The 18,877-nt window shown below is 46.2% G+C and overlaps 1 protein-coding gene across 2 annotated transcripts in view; it reads left to right on the top strand.

Annotated features, from left to right (window-relative positions):
- The window catches only part of RCCD1 (RCC1 domain containing 1), a 154,143-nt gene that overhangs the window by 84,827 nt on the left and 50,439 nt on the right, over positions 1 to 18,877 (top strand). The window contains exons 6-7 of one of the 2 annotated variants that reach the window (XM_086958177.1): positions 4,932 to 5,111; positions 5,493 to 5,537. In XM_086958177.1, coding sequence (XP_086814303.1) covers positions 4,932 to 5,111; positions 5,493 to 5,537 — 225 coding nt within the window. The remainder of the gene's footprint in view (positions 1 to 4,931; positions 5,112 to 5,492; positions 5,538 to 18,877) is intronic. The other variant, XM_086958178.1, reaches the window with a different exon arrangement.

The raw sequence follows: 18,877 nt of genomic DNA, 5'->3' as shown, positions 1-18,877 counted from the left end.
TTTTATGTTTTATTGTGCTACCCTTGGAATCACGAAAATCATTCTGAATCCAAAAGAACAAGTTCTCATTGTAAGACTGGACACAGTAGTAAGAATCACTCGCGATAAGTGTTGTCACACTAGGATCAGCGTACTCCAATGCAAGCATCGGAGCACAAAGCTCTACTAAATGTGCGGTGCAGTCCCCTAGAGTCTGCGTGTGCACGACTCTGGACTTGAACTCATCGTTCACCATGGCACCTACCACAATGGAGCAAGCGGAAACGTAGGCGTGTTTAGAACCATGCGCAACCTGCGCCGAACCATCGGTGTATATGATGCAATGGAAATCCTCCAAAGGCCGCATAGCCAAAGGTGCAGGATGAACAAACTCATATTGCAAAAACTCCTGTGACCGTAAGGAGGCATCAAAAATGAACGTGACATCCGGAGACGTCAATGATGCAGCCCATTGTATCCACCGAGGGTGCAAAGCTTTAGAATTAGGTACACTGGCTTTCGTAACTGCTTCCAAAGCCGGACACGGGTTAACAACCAACATGCGTTTTCCCTGTGACAGAGCGCGTTCTTTTAGAATCGCCATCTGCACAGCCATCAAAACTTTCTCCACAGTGGAAAAGCGCATTTCAGCCGAAGTGTATAAGTGTGACTTGTAAGCAATAGGTACTGTATCTCCTTCGTTAAAAGTAAGGTATGTGAAACCCACCGTCCCAGGGATGATTCCTATCACCAGGTTGGTGTGATTATCACGAGTCAATAAGTATTTCGAAGCGAACAGATCAGCCTGCAAAGACTGCAGTATAGCTGAGTGCTCAGGCAGCAAGTTCGATTTCGTAAAATTTGGTTGTATCAAAGCATACAAGTGCTTGATACGCTGCGCATATTCCGGAATGTATGTCCTCCCGAAATTCAAAAAGCCCAGCAAAGATTGTAATTTTTTCAGAGTTGTCGGAGCGCGCAATTGTGCACATTTATCCAAGAAGTGAGGAGCCAATCCTCAACCTTCATTGTTGAGCTCGTAGCCCAGGAACAGCACTGTGTACTCTGCAATGTGCGATTTTGCAAAGTTGAATTTGTAACCAAAGTCCGCAAAGCTACAAATTAAGCGGTCAACTCGACACAGATGCTCCCACAGTTCGTCATCCGTGAGATAAATGTCATCCACATATGAACAAGCATCTGGGTCAACTCTCTCTAAGAGAGAAACTATGCGGGCAGCAAACACTCCAGGACTATTCTTGTAGCCCATCGGTAAACGTTTGAATTGTTGTTGGACACCGCGGCAAGTAAAGGAGGTCCATTGGGAACTAAGACCATCCAAATGGTGGGCATAAAACCCGTTGGAAATGTCAAGCGTGGTTTTAAACCGCTTACGCACGAGAATATCCACTAAAGCAGAGCCGTGAGTATTCTGTACTGCACAGGTACGGCAATGCGAGTTTAAATGCCGGTAATCCAATACCAAACGTTATGAACCATCAGGCTTGGTTACAGTAAAAAGAGAGTTATTCATTAGCGACACACAAGTTTCAATAACACCTTGATATTCCAATTGTTCAAGGATTTCTGCAACGGAAGCCTTGGCTTCGCGCTTCAGGGGATATTGAGGTTGAGGCTGAGGCATAGACCACAAAGGAATCTCATGGTGAGGGGAAAATTTATCCCATCCACAGTGAGTACGGTACAGAGCTGGCGCAAGGGCCTTAGCCCACTCTTCTGCTAAATTCAGTGCATGCTCCTTCGAGACTGTGTGTGCGAAACTAGGGAGGATTACCTCCTCCCCTCTCGAAGCTGCGAGCACAAAAGGTGAGGGCCAGTCAGCCTCCCCTAACAAAATGTCTTAGGTAGTCGTAAGATTCTCCCAAAATACCTCTTCTATAGTGCGTTGAATGTCACCTTCAATGAATAAGACTATTTCATAGATCCTATCAGGGGGAGCTACTCTAGTGTCAGCTGTCTCCACAACAACATAACGGTCAGTCGCTGTCACCTTCAGTAGTGGACGCAGGGCCTCTCGCATTATGGTAATCTCCGCTGCACTGTCCAGCAAGGTCAGAGCCCATGTCTGATTCCGAAGCTGGGTTCTCAATATCTGTGGCATATCTGTGTGCTGTTAAAGCAGCGACTTTCTTTTTCTGAAACTGGGGTCTCTTCGGTGTAGAATCGTCCTGCTTGCCTATGCCGTCTTTCGGGCGGGGCTGGTCGCGTCCTTGCTGGCCGCCCCGACCCCTGCTGCCTCCTCCACCACCATAAGAAAAAGCAGATGACTTCTGAAAAGAACGAGGAGAGCGTTGATCAGAAACCTGAAAACGATCAGGTGATTTTATCATCGCGGGATCGCCCAAGTCATCAACACGTTCTGTTGGCGCAGGCAATGGAGATGCAGGACGTGACTCTTGTTTCTGTTGTGCTGTTGCTTTCCCTGTTTTTGTTTTTAGGCCAATTTAATTTTTTGGACTTGGGCTGTTCGTCGGTTTCCGACTTCTGCCCTTGGGGTTGTTTTTTCTCTTTAGTAGAAAAAGGCTTGAGACCCCTACTATTGCGGCCCACGGTTTTATAAGCCGCCACAATAATCCTCGCCAATTGCCGGGGTTTATCGGCATCGGGAATCTCCTGCAAAGCATTGGCAACCTGAAAGTTCACCGCATCTCCCTTGACATTAGCAAGTATGAGATCGGAAACCACATCAAAGGTGCAACAAAGACACATACCCAATTCAACCGCAGCCTCCGGTCCGTGTTCATCTTAAACATGTTTAAGGACCGTCGGCAGGACAGTCTTAGACGGAGTGCCGTAACACCTCACGTAGACCACCGCGAATGTTTTTCCCCAGGTCTCACAGTCACCGATTTCGGGGGTCAAGTCCTTCGGTAAGCTAATTGTCAGAATCCTGTGTTTTTCACCAGGAGACGTGTTAGGAAATACTGCTTCCAGTTGGTCAAACTTTTCGGCCAGCCAGAATGGAAATTTATCCTGTTCTTGGGGACGCTTGCCCATCACAGCGTTGACTATAACGGGACTGAGCTTCATTCCGCCCTGTCCGGCAGGAAGCGCCGCACCACCCGGAGCCCCGCCCGGGAGATTGCGGGTAATGTATTGCACTAACGACCTAATCACGCTAATTGCGACTACATCCAGTCTTCTTAACTCAGCTATGTTACATGCTCCATGTAGAGGATGAGGGGTAAACCCAGCCAAAACAGGCCAAGTTGCACCTGGAATGGACAAAGGACCCAACCTCGGAGCTGCTAAATTATGGGGTAGGGCGCGATTAAACCAAACTCGATGCTGCCAAGTATCTATAGGAATCTCCTGTGCCCTATACGGAGCATATTCCTGTGGCACAGCCGTGGGAGTGTATGTGTCGAACACACGTGTATCTGCGTTCATAGCTGGGAAGGTCACCCATGAGTAAAAAATCTCATACGGTTAAGCCACCTCTGCACTCACCACCATTATCACGGCCAAGCCATCTTCGGGGACATTATAATTCTGCAAATGATTGCGCACCACAATGCGGCTATGTTGCGCAATGTCCACCGCAGCCATAGTGACACAGTAAGAAAAAAGGTACAAAGGAAACTTTGTAGCACAACTGGGTAGTAACTCAATGAAACCGTTTAGACAGATTCAAGCTTGAAAGGACCTATAGGCATACAGGTAGGTTTGTCCGACACCACTGTTAACCGGATAGCGAAGGGGGTTAAGGACCGAATGATGTACTACTCAAGTATCATGCTATAAGACCACCAACGATTGGGCGCCATGTCGCAAGGATTCCGTGCGCATACAGAACTGTGCATAGAGGCTTGGAGCCTCAGTGAATTAGGGTGTGCCAAAACTCACCTTAGTACCCCAAAATCTCCTACCAGACTAGCTACAGTGTCTCATTGGTTATCACAAACTCCCAATGCTTAGACAAACCAGAACATGGACTCAGTACACCTCAGGTAACGTGGAACACATGAACACTCTTTCGTTATACAATCATCTCAATCCAGAACAAGGAGTAAAAGAGGACACAAGCATATTTGAAATGTTTATTCACTAATGCAGTGTTCTCAAACACAGTATCTTAGCTAATACAAACAAACATATTATAAGAAACAAAGTCATCAGCATAGTCACTAGTCCATAGAACATAAACGGTGCAAGCATAGTATTATGCTAAAATGAATAGGGTTTAACAAAACCTAATTCTCACCCTCCCTAGCTAGTATATTATATTATATCTAAGAAGGTCTCTAGTGGGTTTTAGCAGAGCGGCCCCATACCTCAAGATCCTAGTGGTAAGGGATCACATCATCAGCGACCATCTCTTCTGCATGTGAAGCACCATCAAGTGTGTTTGTATGCTCTTGTGCAAAGCAATATAAAACGCTCCTAAAGCCAGAACTTGGCTGCAGCTGCAAGTATGTCTAGGAACGTGCAAACCTCAGTGCTCACAACAACTACTGTGTTGAGATATCCTTGAAGGTTTCAGCACTCACTGTACAGACACAGCTCACCAAGCAAGGCTGATATCAGTGTAACAACATATTATTCTCGTATGAATCGAAATCATTCTACTAGGCTCAAAGCTAAAGCAGCAGCTATGTGTCGTGTGCAAAAGCAGCAGAAAGGTAAAATGGTGTTTAAACTCCTAAAAAGCTCATTCTAACTTAACACAGCATACAGGCTATATATATCTATATATCAAGTTAAGTTGCAGCAATGTACAGTGTCAAGAATCTGAAGTTTTATACCTTTTCTTTGTTACTTTTGCACATTTTAAACCAATTAATCCATCCTTTGAATATAAGAATCCTTGGTATATTGTTAATCTGTATATCAGAGGAATAAAATGTGGATAAATAGAAGATTGTTAGAATTGATAGGACCCAACTGTTATATCTTTTAATACCTTTCGTATATTTGGAATTTCCTTTCAGAAAGATGCACTGACCAGAAGACTTCTTCTTTAAAAGAGAGTCCAGGATCGTCTCCTAAAAACAGTGCACTTGCATCAGAGTTCATTTCCATTCAGGCCTTCCCTGCTTTGTTAGATTTACCTCAAGAGTCAGAGGTGCTTAAGGTCAGCTGTGGGTCGCGACACACTGCAGTTGTGACAAGTAAGTATGGTGTCTTTTTCTCGAAGTATTGTGTTGTGGATATTCTGGCATGATTTGCTCTATAAAATCTTGCGATCCAGAAAATATACTTTTTCGGAGTATTTTCATTGCATGACTGATGAAAAATGTCAGAGAACTCTTTGTTTTCAGTGTCCTGAGCCTTGATGTATTTTTTGGGAGGCTGGAACATGTCATTTTGCATAGTTATTTATCAGTACGTAACGCTGCACATACTTTATGCCAACGTACATTGTACTGGAACTTTTTAGTTGACAATTACATACAGTTGTGTCAGTAGTTCAAGGATACCACATATGCACACTCATAGTCATGTCACATGCAAACATCTATAACTTAGCTTTTCTATTTTTTCATTTCTAGTATCGCAACAAGAAAACCTCTCCAATGTTTATCAATCTAGCAAAGGTAAAGTCATTAAAAAAGATAAGGAATACAAACGTAAAGAAATATTATCATCGAACTTTTCACAGTAACTGTTATACAAACTCTTTAGCATTGAAGCAAACAGTAAAGAAATCTATTTCAGTAATAGGTTTCTCTAGGCCTTATGAGTTAAGAAATCCTACAGGCTTGTGCTTAGACACTGCCCGTATCTGAGGAACATCATATGATTTTACATTCTCAGCAACTTGTTTCCCAGCATTTCTTTGTGCTGCAAGAAAGTCTCCTTCTGCATCTGGGGTTGGGCACCTAAAAAAACTACTCTTTCATTTTCACCCGAAGTCTCGTAGGGTATCACATAGAAGCCTTCAACCTTTACAAATTACTGCTTTCTTGACAAAGTCTAAATCCATCGTCCACAAGATGGTGATGCAGTCCACATTAGGAAAGAAATTAATATTCCTCTCCTCTGAGGTCAAGCTCCTTCTCTTGACCACTACTCAGGTTTAGCAACATCCTTTGTCCAGCCTCATCTTTCACCTTTAAAGTGCTTATCCCATTATCAAGGCCAGAGTGCCCTTTTGTACGGAGACAGGTAACTTTTACACAGTCACTGAATCTGTATTAGCCCCCTCTAACACCTGCTGAGCAAGCAAGCTTTGCACCTCATCCACCAGTTCCTCTGTATGGATATTTCCAGGGATCCCCAGGACTGGATTTTGGAGTTTTCCCTATCATTCTCTAGAAACTCAACTTTGGACTAGAGGTGGGTTAAGTAATTATAGACATTGTCCTCTAATATTTGTGTCTGCTGAGCTCGACTCATTTTTACACAACTCTCCTCTAACATTTGTGCCTGCTGAGCTCGACTCATTATTACACAACTCTCCTCTAACATTTGTTCCTGCTGAGCTCGACTCATTATTACACAGCCTATTTTCTACTGAAACCTTCCTATTATTTAACAATTCAATTTCCATTTTATAATTAATCCTCAAAGACTTTGGGCATATTTACAATTGGAGAGGTGTGAGACATCTGAAAACATGTAGCGGATTTCTCGTCCTCTGTATTAAGAGTGCATTAATGTCAAAGGGACTTAAAATAAGACAGACAGGACGCCCACTTATGTTTGGTGGACGTTCTGTTTCACTAAAGTGTAAATGAGGCCTTGAAGCTGTTTGTAGTTTCCCTTGCATCTCTGATAAAGGATTCTCCCTTGGTCAGAGAAACCCTTGTGAGTGCTCCTACCTCTATCCTGTCATTTGAGATGACAATCTCGGGGTAAAAAAGGCCCGCATGTCTGTCCCAGTTTGCCCGTTTCCTTGCATTTAGAGCACTCTGGCGAGTACTCGGGGACTTTGTAGTAGGGTGTGCTCCACACCAGCAGAGCCCTTCCTGCTCCCAAGGTGATATTGCTCTATATCACATGCCGACATGCTCCAAGTCAAGTCAAGTCAAGTCAAGTCAAGTAATTTATATAGCGCACTACATACCCAGAGGGTCTCAAGGCGCTTAGGGAGGGGAGGAGGATTACTTGTCAAATATCCACGTTTTAAGTTGCTTTCTGAATGCTAGGTGGTTCTGGGTAAGGCGAAGGTAAGTGGGGAGTGAGTTCCATGTTTTAGCAGCCAGGTATGAGAAGGATCTGCCTCCCATGGTGGTCTTGTTGATGCGAGGTACAGTGGCGAGGGCTTGGCTGGAAGAGCGTAGTTGGCGGGAGGTGGTGTAGAAGGACAGTCGTGAGTTGAGGCATTCTGGTCCGATGTCGTAGAGTGATTTGTGTGCGTGGGTTAGCAGTCGGAAAGTGATCCTCTTATTGACGGGTAGCCAGTGGAGGTCTTTCAGGTGACCAGAGATGTGTTCGTTGCGTGGGATGTCTAATATGATCCTGGCTGAGGCGTTTTGGATTCGTTGGAGTTTCTTCTGGAGTTTAGCGGTAGTACCTGCGTAGAGGGTGTTTCCGTAGTCCAGTCGGCTCGTGACCAGAGCATGGGTGAGTGTTTTTCTGGTTTCGGTGGGGATCCAGCGAAATGTTTTTTTGAGCATGCGAAGAATGTTGAAGCAGGATGAGGATATGGCGCTGACTTGTCTGTTCATTGAGAGTGAAGAATCCAGGATAACGCCTAGGTTCCTTGCGTGGTCTGTCGGGATGGGTGCTTTTCCAAGGGCTTCCGGCCACCAAGAGTCGTTCCATGCAGAGGGGGATGTACCTAAGATGAGGACTTCTGTTTTATCTGAGTTCAGTTTCAGACGGCTATGTTTCATCCATTCGGCAACTTCTTTCATTCCTTCGTGTAGGTTAGTTTTGGCGGTGCTGGGGTCATTGGTGAGAGAAAGGATCAGTTGAGTGTCATCTGCGTAAGAGATGATGTTGAGGTCGTGTTGGCGGGCGATGGCCGCGAGGGGGCTCATGTATACGTTGAAGAGGGTGGGACTGAGTGAGGACCCTTGGGGTACGCCACAGATGACTTCAATGGCCTCGGACTTGAATGGTGGAAGGCGGACTCTCTGGGTTCTTCCGGTGAGGAACGAGGTGATCCATTCAAGTGCTTTTCCTTGGATTCCGATGTTTCTGAGGCGTTGTAAAAGGGTGCTGTGGCAGACTGTGTCGAAGGCTGCAGAGAGGTCGAGGAGGATGAGGGCGACTGTGTCTCCATTGTCCAGTAGAGTTCGAATGTCGTCTGTTGCTGCCATGAGGGCGGTCTCAGTGCTGTGCTTTGCTCGGAAGCCAGATTGTGAGGAGTCGAGGGATTTGTTGGCTTCGAGGAAAGCGGCGAGCTGGTTGTTGACAGCTTTCTCGATTACTTTGGCCGGGAATGGAAGGAGCGAAATGGGGCGGTAATTTTTGAGTTCGATGGGGTCCGCTATGGGTTTTTTCAGAAGGGCGGTGAGTTCAGCGTGTTTCCAGCTTTCCGGGAAGATGGCGGAGTTGAAGGAGCAGTTGATGACGTCTCGGAGGTGCGGTGCTATGACGGAGTCTGCTTTGTTGAAGATGTGGTGAGGACATGGGTCTGTGGGGGATCCTGAGTGGATGGAGTTCATCAGGCGGATGGTGTCCTCAGTGGAGATTGGGTTCCAGTCGTTAAGGGTGTTCAAGGGGGGAGAATGTTCAGCATATGGTTGGGTGGGTTGGTCTCCGGGTTGGTTGTCGAAGCTGTTGTGGATGTCTGCAATTTTGTTGTGGAAGAATGAGGCTAGGGAGTCGCAGAGGACTTGAGAGGGGGTGATGTCGTTGGAGTTGGCCGAGGGATTGGTAAATTCCTTGACGATGTTGAAAAGTTCCTTGCTGTTGTGGGCGTTGTTGTCAAGTCGATCCTTGAATGCTGTTTTCTTGGCCTTTCGGATTAGTTGGTGGTGTGTGCGGGTGGCGTTTTTGAAGGCGTCCTTGGTGCTAGTGGTTGGGTCTTTTTTCCAGGCCTTTTCAAGGGAGCGGCAGAGTTTCTTGGACTTCTTAAGATCATCGTTGAACCATGAGGCCTTCTTGCTGCCAGGTTTGCTTTGACGTTTTTTCAGTGGTGCTAAGGTGTCGGCGGTGTTGGATAACCATAGGGTGAAGTTGGCGGCGGCTTGGTCTGGGTTAGAAGAGTGGGCTGGGGTGTTTAGAAGGAGCGATGAGGAGATCTGGTCGATGGTGATTTTGTTCCAGTTTCTTTGCAGAGTTGGTTGGGGGTGGTTGATGGGTTTTGGCTTGTTGTAGGTGAAGTGAACGCAGCTGTGGTCAGTCCAGAGGAGATCCGTAGTGTGGCTGAAGGAGACATGATTGCTGGAGGTGAAGATGGGGTCGAGTGTGTGACCTGCGATGTGGGTGGGGGAAGTGACCAGTTGTTTAAGTCCGAGGTTGGCGAGGTTGTCCAAGAGGGTGGTGGTGTTGCGGTCGGTGATTTTTTCAAGGTGAAAGTTGAGGTCTCCCAGAAGGATGTAGTCTTTGGAGGGGAGCGCGTGTGGAGTGATGAAGTCCGTGATGTCTTCACTGAATTTTGCGCGGGGTCCTGGTGGTCTGTAGAGGAGGGTGCCTCTTGAGTGTGGTCTTGGGGTCGATGTGGATTTGGAAGTGAAGGTGTTCGGAGTTGGCGAGGTTGGCGTCAGAGCTGGTTGAGATGCGGATTGATTTTTTATGGACGATAGCGATTCCTCCTCCTGTGTGGCCGGTACGGTCCTTGCGTGTGATCTTATAATCTTCAGGGATGGCGATGGTGATGTCTGGGGCGGAGGAAGCGTTCATCCATGTTTCTGTTAGGAAGGCGACGTCTGGAGAGATGGTGTCTAGTAGATTCCATAGGTCAATGGCGTGCCTGTGGACCGATCGGGTGTTGAGAAGGATGCATTGTAGGTGATTGGGGTCGGGAATCTGGTGTGGTCGTAGCGGAGATGTTGTCGGTGCCGATGAATTTGCAGGAGTAGCAAGAGAAAGGTCCATGGGTGTGTCCAGGAGCGGCTTGGACGCAGTTGGGGGCGCGACCGGGGTTAAGGGCTAGGAGGGTGGCGGCATCGTAGGTAATGCGGAAGGGCTGGGCAGCGCGAGAGGCAGGGGGTCTGGCGCTGGGCGCGGTCCAGGCGCGGACGGGCGTAGACGGGCTTACCTTTGGCGCACCTTCGGCGTGTCCGTAGCGCGTGGACCCTGCGCGTGGGGACATTGGCCATAAATGGATGGTGGAGGGGCGGAGCGTGGGAGGGTTAGCCGGGAGGCGGGAGCGAGGTGGGGGAAGGGCCAGGGGATGCACCTAAAATGGCAGCAACAACAACAAGCTTTTTTCCACAACAACAAGCTTTGCAGCAGGGGACTAAAGCGCTACGATGTAAATGCAGAGGTACAATCAAGCGCTACAATTACAAGTTAGCAAACAGCGCTGCGATGGGATTTCTGCTGAGGTACAATCAAGCGCTACAATTACAAGTTAGCAAACAGCGCTGCGATGGGATTTCTGCTGAGGTACAATCAAGCGCTACAATTACAAGTTAGCAAACAGCGCTGCGATGGGATTTCTGCTGAGGTACAATCAAGCGCTACAATTACAAGTTAGCAAACAGCGCTGCGATGGGATTTCTGCTTGTCATTCCTAATGGGGCAGGGTACTGCGCCATTCATATGTCATCGCTACCCCTTCCTGTTCCTTCTACTACTTTTCTCGATGCTCTTTGGTTCCACAGCGGCCCGTTGACACGTTACTACCCTTCGAGCCTTGTCCAAATGATGGAAAATAGTCCAGCTGGTGGAAAACATTGATCAGACCCACTGGAAGGTCACAGGTGTATAACTGCCTTGCACTGGACGGGATCCAAAGAGGTACATCATCCCCAAGGGCACTACCATTATGCTTTGCTTTGACCTGAGCATAGAGGTTCTCCTCTGGCTGTTTGGCCAGTCAAAGTCCTCATTGGGCCTCCAGACCTACTACCTCGAAGCCAGCATCATTTATGGCAGGTATTGTTGAGGCCCAGTGTTCGGCCACAGGCCCCATTTCCCCACCCCAAGTAATTTAATCTAAGTGGAAATTACTAAAATATGCAAAGTGTGGAGAAGTGTGGCTCACTGGTTAGGGCAGGCAGACCCTGAAGCAGAGGTCAGACCCGGGACCAGGGTTCAATTCCCGACGCGGCAGGGTCTGGAGCTCAAATGTCCATGGACTCGATAATTCTCGCTTCGGTGCCTGACCTAATCATGGGTTCACACTCTGCAACTCTGGGCATTAAGCTTGCTTAATCTCCACAACGGCCCCCTGCGGCGGGATGCCTGGCTTTCACCTTGGGGATGCCCTGTAGGGGCTATCTCACAGGGAAAAACCAGGACGGGTTCCCAAGGCAAGCGCGGAGATACCCCTTCGGGGGTCGATTCTGGCGCTATATAAGAAACATAATAATAATAATAATAATAAACTGGAAAAGGACAAATCCAGAGACATCAAGTTTGTTTTTTCTTTTTTAGTTTTCACTGTTTTATTGAATTTCCAGATATGGAACCACAAATACATGCATATCTCGGTTCAAGGTTGCATACCAAATATCCTGACAGAGAAAAATAAAAATCCATATCACAAAAGTGGTAGGAAGGTGGTGCTGCACATATAATTAACCTGATGCTACTATAGGCCCAGATGGATGGTCAAACAATGTGTGGAAAACTAACTGCAAATGGTTGGGCCTGGTTTTGTCACCCTTATTTGGTGAAGTGTTTGATACAGAACACCTATCCTTTTATTGAGGCGGCACCATCCTACTCCATATTTACAGAAAAGGTAACAGATCATACCACTGCATCTATAAGATCTTTGCCATGTTGAGTCTTCCTGCACAATCTTTGCCAGTTTATTGCTTGTTGAGTTAAATATCTGGGCAACTAGTACCAGCGTTTTGACAATTAACGGAACAGGTATTCAGAGCACTGACTGCTATGGCTAGAATGAGTCTGGTCAATGGTGTGGTCCCACTGCATATCACATCCCTGGACTATTCAGTGGCATGAAGAGGATGACACCCTATCTCTTCTACTAACCTACGAGGAGACCCCTGTCGCCTCCAATCCCCCTGACAAGGAAGGCAAAAACAAAATCAATACGGCCTCAATCAACACGGACAGATCTTCCATATGCAGAAACAGAGGGGTAAACAGCAGTAATCTAAAAAGAGTACCTTATCCAACCATTCCCACAACTTAACCCCGGGGAACTCAGCGTCTCCTATCTCTGCTCTCCTTCTAAACTGCCGATCAACAGTGAAGCATGCCTCCGACATTGCCGAACTCGTCCTTAGTCAAGAAATTGACGTGGCAATCTTACCCGAATCTTGGCTCAACAAAGCTTCATCACCCTGCATGGCTCTACTAGTTCCTCCAAACTATAACATTATAAGGCTTGACAGACAAATAAAAAAAGGGGTAGGGATCACTTGTATCCATCGCTCCAACCTCTCCGTTACCCAGTTCCACTCCGACTCTTGACTCCTGTGAATACCTCGCACTCTCCATTAGTAATGACTAACCAATTGTGCAAACTGCACACCTTCTATCACCCCCCAGGTAAGAATTACCCATTCATTGACCACCTCATAGAAATCATTATAGCAAATGCCTCACCACATTCCAATGATATATTCCTAGGAGATTTTAATCTTCATTGGAATGACCTCAATGACGTTCAGGTCAACATCCTCAAAGACTTTGTGGCTGACCAATCTCTTACTAAAGCCTGCACTCTACCCACACACTCGAAATGTGCCGCGCTGGACTGTATCATCTCAAAGGAAATGGCGATCAGGATAACCTCAGTTGCTCCTTGTGACTGTTCCGACCAACATGCTATTTCCTTCCAAATACTGGGTACCTAAGAAAAGATCAGTGAAACCGAAACTATGGCTCCGGGACACTAAAAGCCTAGACTAGGAGAAGCTGGCAGCACAATGCGAGATGGATCTCCCCTGCTCCCCCAAACTATCAGCTGTCCGTGAACTTACAGACCACTACAACTCAACAATGTCTGATGTAATGGACTCACTAGCCCTGTTAAAACTAAAAAGAACTCAGGCCAAAGACAAAAATCCCTGGTTCAATGGGTCCTTAAACATCGAAAGGAAAAATCTTCGGCTAACAGAAAGGAACTGGAGACAACACCACTCCTCCCCCCAGCTAAAACTTCTTAGAAAGACCAGAAATGCATACAAGAAGAGCATTCGCAAATCAAAAGAAGAATTCTTCAGAGTAGAACTTGAAACCTCTAAGAACAGACCTCGTAAGCTCTTTCAATTGGTAAAACAACAATCGAATAAACTGGCAAAAACCTCTAAAGAAACAACTAAATCTCTAATAAGTTGTGAAGAGTTCTCCTTCTCCTTCTCGGCTAAAATCAACTCCCTAGGAAACAAACTGTATTCTGCCGTTATCGACCTGTCAAAGCCCTTGGTGACACTTCCAAATGTCGCTACTCACTCCCTAGAGGCGATACCCAAAAAACAAGCCCACTGGACCACCTTCAACATATATGACGACCATAGCATATCAAAAAATCCATCGTCCATTAAACCGAACAGCCACTTCAGCGACCCGCTCCCATCCAACTTCTTATCCACTACCAACCAATTTATCATACCCATCTGGACCGCAATGATCAACGCTTCCCTAATGCAAGGGTCCATACCAGACTATTTAAAAACTGGTCAAGTCATCCCCATTCTAAAAAAACCTTCACTGAATCCTGCTGAACCGGACTATTTCAGACAAATATCTAATATTCCTCTCCTAGTGAAACTACTTAAGAAATGCGTGCAACAACAACTTAGCCTACACATCGCCACTTTCTACTTGCTAGATGAGTGCCAATCAGGTTTCAGGCCAGATCACAGTACTGAAACTACTATTCTCAACATAGTAGATGATGCCCTCCTAGACAAAGGCAAAACATGTCTCTTAATTCTTTTGGATCTATCATCGGCGGTCAACACAGTTAGCCATGAAAAGCTACTAGAACGTCTGTAAATCAGTATGGGGCAAGGAGGAGTCGTTCTCAAGTGGTTCAAATCCTTCTTACAGAACCGCTCCCAGAGATTCTTAGTTAATTGTAATCTATCCTCCCCTTCCCCGATTGGTATCCCCCAAGGTTCAACTCTCTCCCCAACTCTCTTTAACCTATATTTGGAACCATGTAGCTAAAATTCTACGTATTGCCAACATCTCTTTGCACATGTTCTCAGACGACACTCAGATCTTCATCAAAATTTCATCCCTAGAGGAAGTCAAAACAATGAAAGAAGCTCAATGGCTTGCTAGCAACCAGCTCAAACCTAATGGGAAAAAAAATGATGTTCGAGGCAAATGAGCTGTAGATTGTACACTATGCACAGATCGCCACCTAGTGTTGGACCCGGATGTTTGCAGTTTGTTGTTGTCCTGAAAAGTTCTTTGGAAGTCACAAGATAGGTAACTTCTCCTTAGGACCACATTCCGCATGGGCATCGGCTCCATCCCCAGATTGTTTTTTTCCGCCTGGAGTTCTGGACTTTTTGGTTCCGTCCAGAGGTGTCAGGGAACAACACCCAAAGACCCCGGAGTTCCACCTGCCTTGGTGCACAAATAAACAGAAACACGGGCTTCTCGATGGTGGCGTCAAAGACCAAAGGTTTATTACTGCAGGGACACAGAAGTCACAGAAACCACGCATGGGCAGTGTCTAGGAGCCTGTTCGATTTGTACATAGAGGGTTGCTCCTTATATACTAAAAATTGTGCTCCAGGCAAATACTTCACATGTTAGTACATTCCCAAACCTTTGTGTCCTAAACAATAAATATTTGGCGTTACACAGGAACCGTCGATAATATCTGATGCCAAACATTACGAAGAGGGGTTCCCACTAGTTCATCACAATCTCTTGTCAATATTGCATTCAAGAGCCGGACCGCCTCATCGTAAATTTCGTTGCCTCCCCCTAATAAAGATTCAGAAAGAAAGGAACGGAGCCAGGTGTGGAAGATAGAAAAGTGGGATAAGGGATGTTTGTGGGTTGTAAATGGGCAAGGCTACCGGCTTCGGCCGCCTACTCATGATCGGGACAATGGACACGAGAACCAGTTCGGTAGGGCTGGCCTCGGGCAGAGGAGGCAGCCTTTGTCGAGTCATGCAGCTACAGCGTGTTCTGTTCCAAGGTGCACGTGTCACTTAAAGAGGTGAATCGTCGGCTAAGCCTACGTGTCCTTAATTGAAATGAAGTGATCAGAGGTTATTGCGTATGTGAGGGCAAGAAACACAAAATGGCTGCCATGATCTAAGATGGATGCCATGGGTAGATCAGAAATGTGTTTGTAACAGGAGTACTCTTGCTCGTAGCATAGCGAAAACACCAGGATATGCTAAATGGATCATTTGCGGTTCGCTGATACCAATATTATGTATTTCCGACGATATTGAAAACACGGGTTCAAATCGTCACGGAACCTCAGACCCTCCTTTTGCCCTTACATAGGCAATTACTCAGTCTATGTCAGAGTCTAATTCTATGCTCATCAGGTCAGAGACATGCTGTTGTATCATCATCCTTTCTCGCGCCTTTTCTCCAAACGCAGGTGGTTTCCTGAAACAGGTTGCAGCACAAAGACTACACAGAGCTGGACCACACTGGATAATCAGGCAGCATGAGAAGAGGAATATTAAGATGACACCAATGACCATTAGAACCTTCCATCCCCACGCTGATATCAGAGTCCAAAACCACTCCATGAAGGACCAGTTTCCCTTGTCTACATGAATAGAGTCGGAAATCTTGTGTAGCTTCGAGATCGCCTCATAGACTGTTGGAGCATTATTAGGAATAAAGACACAGCAGCTCGATTGGATCATTCTGCATACCCCACCTCGATCTGCAAGTATTACGTCTAGAACCATACGGTTCTGCAACGTCATGAGTCTATCCGCCTGAAGCTCAGCTGTCAAATTGCTAAGGGCACCAGCAGTTTCGGTAATAGTAGATTCAACTACCCGTGTTAGCTGACGTATGTTTCTACTATTGGCCATAGGCCCCCAGAACGGAAGGAAACCTTTGAAGAAGTCTCCAGCTTCCTGACCAGCGGTATCTTCCTTGCTGAAGACACCTCTTGCTACTCTGGTCTTGTGGTAGTCAGATGAAGCAGTGTATGTTGGAGGTAACAATCGAGCAATATAACATGATCCTGAAAAGTCAGCAGGCAACCATGTATATGCCCTGTCTCGGCAGATGAAGTAGGTACCCCTAGCAGTAAGAAAAGCAGGGGAAGAGTTAGACGGAAACACGTAAGTCTCTACGCATTCACTCCTCCCTAGCTGAGCTCTCGGATTTCTCCCATTACCTTGCAAACAGACTTGACCTCGGTGAGGTACGACCCAGATTGGAGTTGAGCTTTTACGCTTGCTTTCTCCCAAACTAAGGCGATATTCTGAAGAATTCCAACTCAAATATACTCGCAATTCGTCTCTAGGGTAAGATGGAGTATTATTGACGTCCTTGATCATGTCAATAATTCCCTGGACTAAGGCTTTGTTGGCAGAGTTATATTTAGTGGAACGTGGTGGACGCGGAGGATAGGTTTCAAGGGCATAAGCAAAGATGGTTTGAAGGGCCTGAAATGATCCATTAAAGCTGAAAGGCAAAACCAGATAGGGAATGCCTTTATCCATAGTGTGGGGTATCAAGCCACACACCCAGCAGTCTGTAGTGTTAACTACCAGTTGGTGTTGGTGCAAGAGCTGTACAAAAGTGTTATTAATGAATTCTGAGCGTCGAGCTTGCTCATGTTCAGGAAACGAGTGAAAAGAGTGTATGGAAGAAACAGTAGAAGTAGCAGGATCAAGGGGAGGTACTGTGGTTACTGGCATAAAAATCAAACTCATACCAAAGACGATTCCACCCACCAACGTTATCAAAACAATCAAAAATGTAATGGCACATTGTATCAAAAAGCATTTGCTGTGAAGAATTCTGTAAAGTATGTTTCTGCGAACATAAATCACATTTTCTCGTTGCAGCGCAGGAAGCTCCATCTTCTACAATCCGCTCGCGACCACTGATGATGTGTACGTAGATGAAAATGCCTCTATTAGCCCTGGGAGTTCCCAGAACCAACAGAAAGATCGACCTTGTGTCAGACCCCCGCAGATTCAACTAGGCACACAGCCACGACCCTATGGCTACCCAGACGGCAAGGCAATTTTAAAAACAATAAAACAATAGCAAACTTCCTGGCTGAAGGCAAAAGTTCAAAATTTCAAAATATCACAATAGGCAGTTGCCTGCTTTATTTGTCCATATTACGAGGTCGTAAATTGTATCTTTGCTTTGCAGGTACTGTTTGATCGGCAAATAGCGTATCACTAGTAGTTGTTGCAGTGTTCAAGTTCGCAGATGACAGAGTTTTTTCTGATGCAGGGGACAAATGTTCAGAGTTCAAAGGAGTCTTTTCAGGAGGAGAGTCAGAGTTCGGAGTGTCGGTAATCAATTCGGCATCGCTGAAAGGGATGAACTTTGGCGTTTTTTCAAATTCGGAGGCACCAATTCCCTTCTTCACCCAGTCGTCGTAAGGAAGTGGCAAAGGTACACGTTTGACATGAGACGCATGTACCCAGTGCTTGCGACCAGCTACACGAACTGTGGTTCTTGTCACAAGCAGAACTTGGAATGGGCCGACGAATCTTTGCTGAAGGTTCTTCGTCCTCGCGAAGTTTCTGATCACGACGTGATCGCCGGGTTTCAGCTGATGCCCTGGACTCTCCGGAGGCTTTGGCAATGCATCGAAAACCTGTTGGTGAATAAGACTCAATTTAGCAGTCAAGTCGTAAAGGTAGTCGATCAACATAGGATATTCTAGAGAACAAAACTCCTTTGGCCTAGGCACACCCCACACATTTGCCGGGCGGCCAAAGACAATCTCATAGGGACTAAGCCCTACTCTAGAATGTACAGTTGCTCTCGTTGATAACAAAGCCAAGGGTAGTGCGTCTGGCCAAGATAAACCCGTGGATGCTTGTATTTTGGCTAGTTTTAGTTTGAGGGTGCCATTGTAACCCTCAACTAAACCAGCAGACTGAGGATGGTTTGCACTATGGAACTTCTGTTTGATGCCCAAACCGGCACACACACTCTGCATAACTTTCCCTATGAACTCACTTCCGTTATCTGACCATACAATTCGTGGCATTCCGAACCTAGGGAAATATTCTTTGAGAAGAATTTTGGCAGTTGATAGGGCAGTATTGTCCTTTAGTGGATATGCTTCGATCCATCTGGAAAAAGCACAGACTACCACCAGGACGTATTTCAAATTATTACACCGATCCATGTGAATGAAGTCTAACTGAATCACTTCAAAGGGGCAGGAAGGAGGAGCGAAGTGACCAGCAGGAGTTGGAGTTCCCTTGCCAGGATTATGCATCAGGCATACCATACAATTTTTCACCACTCTCTCTGCACATTTACTGATCCCATCATTCTTCCAGACTGGAGCCAACATTTTACAGATTCCTTTAGAACTTATATGCGCTACTCCATGCGCCATCGTCACCACTGCAAGCACATACGCATCAGGCAACATCCAACGCTGTTGTTCTGACAAATCAATCCAACACCCACTCGAATCCAACTTGCCCGTACTTTCTCTCCATACACGTTTTTCCTCCTCAGTTGCCTCTTTCTGAATCTCTTTCACACTTTCCATTGTATCCTCACACATTCCAGACTCAGCAATCCATCTTGCAGACGTAGCAACATACATTCTACTCATCATGTCTCTAGCTGTCTGTTTAGCAGTTTCATCAGCAAAAGCATTCCCACGACCAACATCATCCGTGATTGCTTTATGAGCACTGCACTTTACAATCGCAACTTCAGTCGGCAAGGTTAGAGATTCCAA

This window comes from Lissotriton vulgaris, chromosome 2_1 (genome assembly GCF_964263255.1).
Source record: "Lissotriton vulgaris chromosome 2_1, aLisVul1.2, whole genome shotgun sequence".
In the NCBI taxonomy this organism is placed as follows: domain Eukaryota; kingdom Metazoa; phylum Chordata; class Amphibia; order Caudata; family Salamandridae; genus Lissotriton; species Lissotriton vulgaris.
This window is presented reverse-complemented; position numbering and strand designations above follow the sequence as displayed.